This window comes from Coenobita brevimanus, chromosome 23 (assembly GCF_032717465.1).
Source record: "Coenobita brevimanus isolate Jiangsu-jjx chromosome 23, ASM3271746v2, whole genome shotgun sequence".
Lineage (NCBI taxonomy): Eukaryota > Metazoa > Arthropoda > Malacostraca > Decapoda > Coenobitidae > Coenobita > Coenobita brevimanus.
In genome coordinates this window covers 39,086,582-39,100,522 of record NC_136976.1, presented here as the reverse complement: position 1 = coordinate 39,100,522, position 13,941 = coordinate 39,086,582, and the positions used below count along the sequence as shown (strand labels likewise).

At 42.8% G+C, this 13,941-nt stretch overlaps 1 protein-coding gene across 1 annotated transcript in view; it reads right to left on the bottom strand.

Moving 5' to 3' along the window:
• Positions 1 to 13,941, bottom strand: part of LOC145392951 (pyruvate dehydrogenase phosphatase regulatory subunit, mitochondrial-like) — an 865,738-nt gene that overhangs the window by 721,519 nt on the left and 130,278 nt on the right. Inside the window, exon 6 of the mRNA XM_080267241.1 lies at positions 7,000 to 7,141. Coding sequence (XP_080123367.1) covers positions 7,000 to 7,141 — 142 coding nt within the window. The remainder of the gene's footprint in view (positions 1 to 6,999; positions 7,142 to 13,941) is intronic.

Here is a 13,941-nt window from a genome sequence, read left to right as displayed (position 1 = left end):
GTCCGTTAAAAGCAAATTCCAGTATACTGAATCCGTTATATTAAGGTTTTACTTTAGTGTCGAAACCCAATACCAATCGCTGGCAGCGCCAACTAGAAGTTATACTTCTGGTGGGCCATTCTGCAAATTTCAAGTTCCCTAGTTCCATAGTGGGTGGATGAAATGGAATGAAACTTTGCATGCTTAGGCACTAATAAGTACTGGCAAACCCCGATTTACGATACCCCTATATGCAATACCCCAGGGGTAGAAATACCACCCTATCCTGCCTAACGATGGCCAAGCTCCAGTTTAACAATGGGCTTTGAGAAGGATGACTGAGTGCTAGTGAGCACCACATGTCCCCTAGCCTTGGGGGGGACAGCAAGGATGACGACCAGAACTGGACATGGACCTATATGCAGTAAGTGATGAGAGGTGTTTGATATTTTATGACCTATTATATAAGATTTTCAGATTTTACTTTGGTTTGAGTGAGTTATTTACAGGTGTCAGGCTTAGGATAGCTTCTTTTACAGCTGTTAGGCCATTTAGATTGGCTTTAATTTTTTTATTTTTTTATTTATTTATTTTTTTTTTTGACACATTTGGGTGGGTTTAGGACTTGGTTAGGGGGGAATCACAAGGCTCAAAAATGCGTCCCTATAATTTACACATTAAATCATCCCCGATTTATGATACCTTGCCTAGTGATGGGTTTTTACTTAACCAACTGCAAATGTGTTTCATACAGGCATGATTACATCTGTCAGGTCAGGGGTCAAAGGTCATCAAGCTCAGAAAATATGAAAAGCGCAAAAATTACGACCTTGTTCATGCAAAATGCTAAGTCGCCGAAGATTATTAACCCCTACCCGCCGGGTAACGGCTATACACATCACATTCAGGGTGCTATATGGCCGCTGGGTAGCAGCTATACATGCAAGTGTCTTCCTGCCACCATTTGAACCGGCTGCCATTTCATCTCACTACCAAAAGGTAGGGAGGGAGTCCCTCCATAGCACACAGGTGAGAGTCAGTCTGTCACGTGCTTTGCCAGGTGTACAAAGATGTCTTCAGGTTCCTATTTGTCTGGCTGTTCTGCCAGTAGCCAACTGCATCATCCACCCATGCCAAGCCTCTTTCCAAGAATACTCAAAAAGGGCTCAATGATAATGCCATAAGGCATGCCTTGGATGCAACAGTGTCTAGTTTATCATGTGGTGGAAAGTTATCACACTGAGAGCAAGGCTATAGTCAGCACTGTGGGCAGACGCACAAATATGTCCTGCTCCCTCGCCGAAAATTAGTTCTCTTCCTGATGTCACTACTCATCAATGCAATAACCTACAAAACTGGAGATACTTTCATTCACAGGAGGAAAAGTTGGTGAGTAATATGGTCTTCAATTTGTTTCCCAAAGTGCTGTACTTTCCAAGATAATAACATTCGAAAATAAAGATGTATCAATACCAAAATTTTGACCAATACCGATACCATAAAATTAGACCTATACCGATACTAGTTAGAGGGTGGTGCCTGCTGTCTGAGGGCTGTGGCAGGGCCCTAAGCCACTGATGCAAGGCTACCAACCTGTCTCATACATGTCCATGGTGGCAGATGTGGCACATTTCCAAAGAATGTACTGCATCACTATGCACCACGTACTCAAAATAGTATGCGGATGTAGCCCACCGGCTTCTTTGTTTTACTGTCACCATTGTAATGAATTAGTTTCTTGCTGCACCATGTTGATAGTTATGTTATATACTTTTCACATATCCTAGTGGTGGAATGAAGAGGTGAGACAGGCTGTGGCACACAAGAAGAAAGCATACAATGAATGGATGAGAAATGGGGGCATGGAAGAAGTTGAGAGGTGGAAGAGAGAGTTATATATAGAAAGGAAGAGAGAGGTGTTAAGATTAGTAAGAGAGAGTAAGAAGAGAGTGGATGAGGAATTTGGAAGGAATTTGAGTGTAAAGTGGAGGGACTGTAAGAAAATGTTCTGGAAAGAGGTGAAGAGACTAAGGGTGGCAGTGAAGTTAGTAGGGGAGTGAAAGATAAAATTGTAGATTATTAGTGGAGAAGGGAGAAAAAGTGAGCAGATGGAGAGAACACTTTAGGAATTGCTGAACACAGAGAATGGAAGTAAGGCGAGTACAAGTGGCTGGGGAATGGTTGGGAGAAGGAGGGAGGTGAGAAGACAGGAAGAAATCAGTAGGATAGAAGTTGTGGAAGCAATGAAGAAAGTCAAAATGGGGAATGCCCCAGGAATTGATGGAATGTGTGGTGAAATGCTGAAGCATGGGGGAGAGATAGTAGTAGAACGGATGTGGAAGATGTGCAGATTGGCCTGGGAGGAAGGTAGAGTCTCGGAGGATTGGAAGTCAGGTATAATTATTCCCTTGTACGAAGGAAAACGGGAAAAAGAAGTGTGTGGTAATCATAGGGGCATTTGTCTTCTTAGTGTAACAGGAAAAGTGTATGGTCGAATACTTATTGACAAAGTTAGGGAAATAGCAGAGGAATTAGTTGGAGAAGAACAGGAAGGCTTTAGGATGGGAAGAGGTTGTGTAGATCAGATATTCATTCTTAGATCTTTAGCGGAAAGAAGTTGTATGCAGTCTTCATGGATTTGGAGAAAGCATATGACAGGGTGGATAGACACAGATTGTGGAATGTATTAAGAATATATGAAGCAAATGGGAAGTTGATGAAAGCTGTGAAGAGTATGTATGATGGTGCTAAGGCTGCAGTGCGTGTGGATGGTGAACTGGGTGAATTTTTCTCTTTGAAGGTTGGGTTGAAACAGGGATGAGTCATGTCTCCATGGTTGTTCAATCTGTACATGGATGGGGTAATAAAAGAGGTACAAGGTAGGGTAGTGGATGTTGGAGTGGCCCTGGTGAGAGACGATAGTGTTTGGAAACTCCCTGTACTGTTGTTTGCAGATGATACTGTGTTGTTGAGTGAAGATGAAGGGGAGCTGCAAGGCTTGGTGGATGAGTTTGGGAGAGTGTGTAAGAAACGGAATCTAAAGGTGAATGTAGGGAAGAGTACAGTGATGGTCTTTGAGAAAGGTGAAGTCAGTGAATGTACAGTGAGGTTGGATGGTGAGGAAATGGAAAATGTGAGTACGTTTAAGTACTTAGAGAGTGTGATGAGTAAGGATGGAAATTTGGAGGATGAAGTGCCTGAAGGGGTACAACAAGGAAGAAAGGTTGCTGGTTCCTTGAAAGCAGTGGTAAGAAACAGGGAAGTGGGCATGTAAGTGAAAAAGTTACTACATGACAGTATTGCGATACCAACTCTAACGTATGGAAGTGAAGCTTGGACGTTGTTGGAAAGACACAAGTCAAGAGTGAAAGCAGTTGAAATAAGTTATTTAAGAGGAGCCTGTGGAGTCACATGGAGAGACAGGCTGACAAATGAGGATATAAAGGGGCATTGTGGTGTGGATATGGATGTGAAAGGAAGCACTAGGAGGAACACACTGAGGTAGTTTGGCCTTGTGGAGAGGATGGAGGGTGAGCGACTGACAAGGAGAGTGTATGTGAGTGAGGTGGAGGGGGGGCGAGGAATGGGGAGACTGAGGATAAGATAGAGGGATGGAGTGGAGAGGGATATGAGAGAGGGAGGTGTGAGTTGGGAGCAGGGCAGTGAAATGGAGGGGGACATGGCGATGTGGAGGCGATTTGTTTGTGGCCACCTCGTGCGGGATTAGGGCATCTGGCAATAGATAGACAGATAGATTCATGTCTGTTTAGGAGTAGTGTGACCAAGAGTATTAAGTATGAGGTCAGCTTGAGATGCAACTGCCAGTTAAGAATGATGGGTGGGGGCAGATTGGGTAGGGGTATGGGGGAGGGCTGGGAGCTAGGGTAGAGGCAGGTGGAGCTCATTTCACCCCCCTCTCCCCTCTTCCCTAGGTACACAGGGATATGAAGGCAGCACCCCTGAGCTGAACTTGGTGCTCATGAGTGTACTGTATCAATACTGTTCTGTATTTTAAGCTTGATTTTAATCTTTTACTCATGGGTAACACTGTTGGAAAGTTTTTAGAATAGAGAGGTCTTGACGGATAGCTTAGGGTAGCAGCACATTTTACAGCTCAACCCCGAATGAACAGCCAATTGCGGGTGCAGACACAATATCCAGTATTCTGCAATATCTTGGGGTGGGGGGCTGAATTATGCTGGACAATTGTGAGTTTGCTGTAACTGTAGATGTGAGTAAAAGCTGCAAGAGAAGGTAACCCTTAGTGTGATGTGCTGATGAATGAAGTGACCAAAACTGGTCAAGGAGCTGGAACAACAATAGAAAAGAAAAGAAAGGCAAATGTGCAAAGGAAGAATGAAGCAGAGTGTCATAGGGAAGGAAAGTAGCTGGTATGACAAAAGCCCAGGTACTAATCACAGGTCTAAGCATGGTGGTTGCATAAGGACTACATGATGGAGTGATGATGCCCACATTAGCATATGGATGTGAAACTTTGGTGTGGCAGGAGAATGAAAAGTCTAGAGAAAAAACAGTCAAAACTGGATTAATGTGGAATATGTGTGGTGTGTAGATGAATAGGATAAGAAATAATGTGGTGTGTAGATAAATAGGATAAGAAATAATGTGATCTGTGCAGATGAGAGGTGGGGTAGGCAGTTGACTGAGAATTTTCAACAGAATAAGAAAATTTTTTGGAAGGAGGTGAAAAGGGTGCAAAAGGGACAGTCTGGGAAGGAAGAGCGAATAAAAGCAGAGGATGGAAGGATGTTAAATGAGATGGCTGTAGTAAGGAAGAGATGGGCAGAGTATTTTCAAAGATTGTTAAACATAGAGGAGGAAAGGGTGGCTGACATTGTGGCGGATGGAGGGGTGCAAGGAATAAATGAGTTGGGAGAGTTGAATGATTCTTTAATCACGAAGGAGGAAGTGCAGGAGGCAGTAAAGGAGATGAAAAAAGGGAATGTTGCAGGTATGGATGGGTGTGCTGTGGAATGCCTGAAGGGTGGTGGAATGACTAATGTTGACTGGTTGGTAAGATTGTTGAATGTGTGCTTTGTGAAAGGTATGGTGCCAACTGACTGGGCAAATGCTTGTGTGGTCCCACTGTATAAAGGTAAGGGTGATAAGTATGAATGTAGTAGCTTTAGGGGTGTAAGTCTGTTGAGTGTTGTAGGTAAGGTGTATGGTAGAGTGTTAATTAAGAGAGTTAGAGAGGGTACAGAGGGAGTGATTGGTGATGAGCAGTGTGGCTTTGGGAGAGGGATAGGATGCATGGATCAGGTGTGTTGCTGTGATACAAGTGTGTGAAAAGTATTTAGCGAAAGGCAAGGATGTGTTTTGGGCATTCATGGATTTAGAGAAAGTCTATGATAGAATTGATAGAGAGGCTTTATGGACTGTTTTAAGATTGTATGGACTTGATGGTAGGTTACTAAAAGGGGTGAAAAGTTTTTATGTAAATAGTAGAGTGTGTGTAAGAGTGGGAAATACTGTGAGTGATTGGTTTCCCGTGAGAGTGGGACTGCGGCAGGGATGTGTGATGTCGCCTTGGCTGTTTAATATATATATGGATGGCATTGTAAGGAAGGTGAATGAAAGAGTTTTAGGTGGAGGTCTGAGTCTGGTGAATGTTGATGGTAGAGAGTGGAATCTGAAGCAGCTGATGTTTGCAGATGATAATGCACTGGTGGTTGATTCAGAGGAGAGATTGAGACAGTTAGTAGAGGAGTTTGGAAGGGTGTGTGAAAGGAGGAAATTGAAAGTAAATGAGAATAAGAGTAAAGTGATGAAGTGTTCGAGGTCAGTAGATGGTAAGAGGATGAATATAGTTTTGAATGGTGAGTTGCTTGAGGAGGTAGAGTGTTTTAAATACTTAGGGTCACATGTTGCTGTGGATGGAAGAATAGATGCAGAAGTGAAGTTTAGAGTGAATGAAGTAGGAAAGGTGCTTGGAGGAATGAAAAAAGTCTTTAGATGTCGTTCGCTTAGAATGGGTGTAAAGAGGTGTTGTCGTACCGACTGCGTTATATGGGGCTGAAACATGGAATATGAGTGTAGCAGAGAGGAAAAGTTTGAATGTAATAGAGATGAGGTGTCTGAGGAGTATGTGTGGAGTGACGCGTATGGATCAAGTGAGAAATGAAGAAGTGCGATGGAGAACTGGAGTTGTTTGGGAGATGGCTGATCGAGTTGAGCAGAGGGTGCTGCGATGGTTTGGGCAAATGAAGAGAGTGGATAATGAGCGATTGGTGAAAAAGATAACTAGATCTGATGTGAGAGGTGTAAGGCTGAGAGGGAGACCACGAATAGGATGGATGAACAGTGTGAAGAGACCGTTGGATGCGAGAGGGATGTCTGTTGACCAAGGAAGAGTGCCTGTCCATGACAATGGAGAGAAATTGTGAATGTATAAATGATGACGCAGCCCTGAGGGGATATTCTCCCGCAGTTGGTCTGATCAGCTAATCAGGTCAAGTGCAGGTAAGGGGACGGGGTCTACTATGATGTGGCAGGGGTAAACCAGCTCTGCTGTCAGGCCCTGCTGCAGATGTCACTGATTGCACTGTGCAGTTGACCCTCATGCGGTGTGGTGCAGTGAGGATCTGTCCCTTCTCCCCTTTGGGGCTAAGATGCAAATGAATATGTTTGAGTGGATGCGTAAATTGGGAGTGTGTTGTCCTGTCTTGGCTACCTCCCTTTCCTTGAGGGAAGCAGCCTAGGTATTTAAATAGATAGATAGTGATTTGTGAAAGTTGAAAAGTGAGAAAGTCTGCTGAAAACAGAGCTGGAGTGTGTATAAAAAGGATGTAAATATGGTGGTGAAATGAGGTGCGGAAGACAAAGAATGAGGTACAAAAATGAAATGGAGGAATATGTACTTCGGAAAAAAAACTTCAAATAATGGAGGAGTAGTAACAAGCGATAGCAGTGAGCATTTGAGGCATTTTTGTAACAGCCACCTTATATGAAGTCTGAAGTATGGGACTGGGGATCACACACTATACAGATGTGACTGACCTTGCTGCTGTGCGAGAGCAGCAAGGGTAGAGCACACAGCATATGGGTCTGCTACTGCATCTCCTGGCACCCACACCCCACCCTCCAGATCCCCTGTGTATAGGTGAGGATGCCACCGCTTCACCTCATGTCGGTCTAGCCACTGTGAAAAGTCACACCAATTCAGATTTAGTCATACACACAGATAATATGGACACATGCAAAAAATAGTCTGTGGAACACATACCATTAGGTAATAATGAATCTGCTGTGCAATAACAAACATTACAAGGCACTTGTTGTTTTCACACTAACATCAGAACATCAATATTTCCAATTACACCTGGGTAAAATTGGTCAAAACAAAGCTGCACTCATGGCCAAACACCCAAATAGTACCTTTCAAGAATCACCACCAGACATACACTCCTCAAAACCTCCCTATCAATTAAGACATGAGTATACTCGTACCTAGTCAGATTGCAATGCACTGAATAACAACTGTCTCTGGCTTTGGAAAAGGGATGTATAAAATCACATAAGAATAACCCATAATGGCCACCTGACAATCTACATTATACTGCTATCACTATCCAAAAGATAAAAATATGAAGGGACACTACTTGACAAAAACCCTTCAAATAAAGGGGTTTTCTCATACTATAAACTGTATTCGTGTATACACTCTGCATATGTATATATATATATATATATATATATATATATATTTATACTGTATATATTTATATACAGTAATCCCCGTACTATCCGGACGCCCACTTTCCGGACATCCCCACTTACCGGACATTATCGTCCCGGGATCCAATATTCCCAAAATGGTCCAAAAACCACACAAAAAATTGAAAAAAATCCGACTTTTCCCCCCCCCATAATTTGAACTTGGCGCGGGCGGCGCGGGACAGCTTTGTTTTGGTGCGTCATTCCTCCGACGTCAGCTAGAGCGCCCCTGCATCCTCCCCACTTACCACCCGTCTCTTGTCGTGAGTGCACGCTCTTCGTCATGGCTGGCCACAGTGCATATTGTTAAGAAATTAGAATTCTGAGTGAAAAGAGACTGATTTAATAGACTTTCAATGTAGCTAAAATTAACTAGAGTGTGTTATGTTCAGAAAATGGATTTATGAGTGCAAAGACTTTAAGTACAGAGTGCAACACTTGTTTCATAAAGTTACAATGGAGCATAAGTAAGACAAGAGTGCGCAGTGGTAAGAGAATGGACTTCTGAGTGCAAATGACTAAGTTCGGTGCAAGACTTCATGAACAGTGTACTGCAAGTGCTTCAGGAAATCCTTCTTACTGTCAGAGTCTGAGAGGAGGCGGTTATTCATCAAGATGGTCAGGGACTTGCTGTAAGTACCCAGAATGTTTCATATTGTACTGTACTGTATTTTCCATACTGTACTTACCTCTAACACCTCATTTCACTCTTTTATGTCCCTTATTGGTGTGAATAGGGTATTAGGTGCTATGCATGTGCAGTAGGGAGGTATTTCTCTGAGTTAGGGTCCATAAGTACCAGTCCAGGAGCCAGGGACTTGTTGTAAGTACCCAGAATGTTTAATATTATATAAACTCACCTCTAAAACCTAATTTTATGGTTCTTTTGCATTTATTTCAGTCTTTTATGTCCCTTATTGGTGTGATTTGGGTCTTAAATAGGTGCTATGCATGTCCAGAGGGAGTTGTATAGGTGTTTTTCTGAGCTAGGGTCCATAACTACAAGTCCAGGAGGCTGGTGCCCACTATCCGGAGAGGACCACTTTCTGGACATGCCTTTGGCTCTATTACATCGGATAGTGGAGGGATTACTGGACAGTAATCCCTCTAATATCCGAACGCCCAATATCCGAACATCCCCACTAACCAGACATCCTCCTGGGATCCAATATTCCCAAAATGGGCCAAAAACCGCAAAAAATTCGAAAAAAATCTGACTTTTTTCCCTCCCATAATTTGAAATTCCCGCCTGGCGCCGAACAGCTGTTACACCATGGTCCCTTCACCCCTTCCTTCCTCCCCCTCCCCCCTCCCCTGCCAGGTTGCCATTTGATATTTTTCATTACCAAGTGTGGGCCAATTTGGTAATGAAAAATTCGTTTGGTAATGCATTAGAATAATGCATTACCAAATGGATTTTTCACATGTATGAGGATACACTTCTTGTTTGTTTTTTTAGTTAGTTGTTTTCCGGGGAGGGGCACTAACCCTCCGCCAACCCTTTTAGTCGCCTTTTACGACAAGCAGGGATACTGGGGGAGTATTCTTGAAAACCCCCCTACCCCCAGGGTGAAGTGCTTGAAAGGGTACAGCAGGGAAGAAAGGTTGCTGGTTCCTTGAAAGCAGTGATAAGAAACAGGGAAGTGAGCATGGAAGTGAAAAAGTTACTACATGACAGTATTGTGATACCAACTCTAACGTACGGAAGTGAAGCTTGGACATTGTTGGAAGGACACAAGTCAAGAGTGAGAGCAGTGGAAATGAGTTATTTAAGAGGAGCCTGTGGAGTCACATGGAGAGACAGGCTGACGAATGAGGATATAAAGGAGCGTTGTGGTGTGGATGTGGATGTGATAGGAAGCGTTATGAGGAACACACTGAGGTGGTTTGGCCATGTGGAGAGGATGGAGGGCGAAAGACTGACGAAGAGAGTGTATGTGAGTGAGGTGGAGGGGGGAAGAGGGAGGGGGAGGCCGAGGATGAGATGGAAGGGATGGGGTGAGAGGTATATGAGAGAGGGGGGTGTGAGTTGGGAGCAGGGCAGTGAAATGGCGGGGGACAGGGCGACTTGGAGGCGATTTGTTTGTGGCCACCCCAAACGGGATTGAGGCGTCTGGCAATAGATAGATAGATAGATGAGGATACACAGGATGGAGATGGTGGATTGTTTGCTCTCTCTGATTAATCTGATACCCTACATAGTGTGAAAATAATCAACATGGTGTTAGTTATAAGGAGAGTGATTACATGTATTTCCACTTGTATATATAATTAGTGAAGAATATATGCTAGCTTTACGAATTTGGTAATGAAAAGTTATATTTGACAATGAAAGTTGAGGAGATTGGTAATGTGGCTGTTGCGATCTGGCAACTCTGTTACCCCACCAACATCAACAGTCACAGCTTAACTCCGATGGAGAGCAGATACTCATAACAGTGCAAGCCATAGGTGCTTGTTTTTTGTGAATAAATAGTGAATAAACTGCAATACCTTGCCACTAGAACACACAGGAATTTACAGTGTTGTGCAGTGTTAAGAAATTAGAATTTAGAGTGCAGAGGATTAACTGTGGACTGCAAACTGGCGGTTCAAACCAGTCCAGGAGCAAGGGACTTGTAAGTACCCAGAATGTTTAATATTGTATAAACTCACCTCTAAAACCTCATTTTATGGTTCTTTTGCATTTATTTCAGTCTTTTATGTCCCTTATTGGTGTGATTTGGGTCTTAAATAGGTGCAATGCATGTCCAGAGGGAGCTGTATAGGTGTTTTTCAGAGTTAGGGTCCATAAGTACAAGTCCATAAGCTGGGGCCCAATATCCGGACAGGACCACTATCCGGACCTGCCTATGGCTCTATTATGTCGGATATTGGAGGGATTACTGTATGTATATATATATATATATATATATATATATATATATATATGGTCATCCCTTAATATCTGCGTTTTTAACATACACGGTTTTAAATAACCGCGGGTGGATATAACATAAATGGTTTTAAATATCCGCAGGTGGATATAGTACCGGGGTTGGATTTACTAAAGTATTTTATCCCACTGAACTCTGCTGACACTGTTCACTGCAAATGTAACATTATCACAGGAACAGTTCATGGCTGTTTTAGTTAGGGCACTGTCCAATGAATCAAATATAACACTCTTCCCTCTGGCCACTTCATTTATTTATACCATTAATTCATCAGGAGAAAAGTTAGGACAGGCTGGGAGTATTTATTTTCTTCCATGTACCCTCAATGAGCTGGTTTGAACCAGTTTTTTTTTTTTTTTTTTTTTTTTTTTTTTTTTAAATGTGTGTCCGACTCTGGGCGTAGGCTTCAAAGCCTGCTCTCAAGCCCCAGTAGTCCTCCTACATACCATACACCTCTCTACATGTCACCACTTCGGTGCTAACACCCACTGTCCATATTGAATACATGCTAGGGCTGTCTCATACAGGACTGGTGTATTGGTATTAGCAGGGGTACTTTTACGACATGTCGGCGGGTCATCTGGTAGATCAGGAAAATCTGCATTTTTTGCTGTCCCCCCCCCCCTCCCTCGTACCCCTCGATGAGCTGGTCTTAACCGGTTTAGTGCCCTCCCCCCTCTCTCTCTCTCTCTCTCTCTTGTACTACAAAGCAATATGCACTCAAATTGCACTGAAATCATACCAGAGTGGCTGAAAGTGATATTTTATATTACACTGTGAATTACTGTGATAAAATACAAGTGATTTAGTGATATTTTTGCAATAATCAAAGAAGTCATGATGCTAAGCGCATTAGCTAGGAAACGTTTTTGTGATCTCTTCCTTTTGGCCACTTCATTTATTTATGCCATTAATTCATCAGAGGAAAAGTTAGGACAGGCTGGGCATATTTATTTTCTTCTGTGTACCCTCAATGAGCTGGTCTTAACCAGTTTGCTGTACCCCCCTCCCCTCTCCCTCGTACCCCTCAATGAGCTGGTCTAAACCGGTTTGGTGCCCTCTCCCCCCCTCCCCTTTCTCTCTCTCGTAAGAAATATGAAGCACTATGCACTCAAATTGCACTGAAATCATACCAGGGTGGCTGAAAGTGTTATTTTATATTACATTGTGAACTACTGTGATAAAATACAAGTGATTTAGAGATATTTTTTGAGATAATCAAATAAGTCACAATGCTACGTGCATTAGCTAGCAAACATTTTTGTGGTCTCTTCCTTTTGACCATTTCATTTATTTATGTCATTAATTCAGCAGGGGAAATATCAGGAGAGGCTGGGAGTATTCATTTTCTTCCATATACCCTCAGTGAGCTGGTCTGAACCAGTTTGCTGCACCCCCCCCCTCTCCCTTGTATCCCTTGATGAGCTGGTCTAAACCGGTTTGGTGCCCTTCCCCCCCCCTCTCTCTCTCTCTCTCTCTGTAAGTACTGTAATATGAAGCAATATGCACTCAAATCACACTGAAATCATACCAGAGTGGCTGGAAGTGTTATTTTATATCATATTGTGAATTCTATTTTATATTACATTGTGAATTACTGTGATAAAATAAAAGTGATTTAGTGATATTTTTGCGATTATCAGAGAAGTCATGATGCTAAAGGGGGTATCACACGGTACCTGAAATCACGGTTTGCCGACGGAACGCGTTCCTGGTTTGCTGGAACCAGGCACAAACCCTATCACACACGTTCCTCGAACGCTGCTGACCATCGTCAAAAATGTAAACAAAGCATATCGGAGTCTGCCCCACTGCCTCACACGAGTCACACATATCAGACGCAACATGGCTTTTCTTGAATTTGCTGAGGGGAGAGTGAATGCTGCATTGGCTCTTGCAGTGGTGGCACTTGAGAAGAAAAAAGCGGTGGCGGCCAAAACCACGAAAGGCGGCTGTGGAGCTACCTTCTCGAGACAAAGGAAGCAATACACACTCAAATTGCACTGGAATCATACCAGAGTGGCTGAAAGTGTTATTTTATATTATATTGTGAATTCTATCTATTTCTTGTGAATTACTGTGATAAAATAAGTGATTTAGTGATATTTTTTAGATTATCAGAGAAGTCATGACGCTAAAGGGGGTATGACACAGTACCTGAAATCATGGTTTGCTGGTGGAACGTGTTCCTGATTTGCTGGAACCAGGCACAAACCCTATCACACACGTTCCTCGAACGCTGCCGACTGTTGTCAAAAATGCAAACAAAGCATACCGGAGTCTGCCCCACTGCCTCACACGAGTCACACATGTCAGACGCAACATGGCTTTTCTTGAATTTGCTGAGGGGAAAGTGAATGCTGCATTGGCTCTTGCAGTGGTGGCACTTGAGAAGAAAGCAGCGGCGTCGGCCAAAACCATGAAAGGTGGCTGTGGAGCCGCCTTCTCATGACAATGAAATGGCCTTATTTTATCAATGAGAGCAATTTCATCAGCCCTTTTCCATACTATCTGCCCAGATGCCATCATATCTGCAGTGTTGAATGAACAGCAAGATATATACAATACTTTTTCACCCAGCGTGGTGTGGTGTACCCGCTCCCCAGTGTAAACCACTGAATTATTGGCATCGTTATTTCACCCGTGCACGATATAAAAGGTTATTTAAGCTTTCATAATTAATAACATATATAATGGAAAGTAATAGGCACTCTAGGAGGGAAATATAACGTCTAAAAAATAAACAAAATATTGAAGTATAGCCTCCAAGTTCTCCATTCAGTTAACTCTGCTATCAGAGAAAACATTTTGTACCTGGTTTCACAGGCAGGAATGGATTTGAACCGATTCCAGTTTTGCTGATGAAATCCTCGGCGGCTGCCACGGTTTCGTGGGCAGTTACCACGATTTCTTTGGCAAATCATGATTTCAGGTACCGTGTGATACCCCCTGAAGAGCATTAGCTAGCGAACATTTTTGCGGTTGCAAAGTGTGCAGCAATGCTATGAAGTGATTCATGACATTATATCAATGAGCTTTATAAAAGTAAGTGGTAGTAAAAGTCATTCATGAAGTTTGATAAAGTTTGTAATGATTTTCCTCACATCGTTGCTGTTTCTACTGTTTCGCTAAGGTCTAATATAAACAAAGGAATATCGTAACAAAATCATAGGAGACTGGCTAGAAGTGTTTTATTTTTATCATTATTGCAATTACTGTGATGAGGTAACATGGCTGTAACCCTATTTAGTATGGAAAAAAATCTTGTGGTTTGGTGGAAGTTTCCACC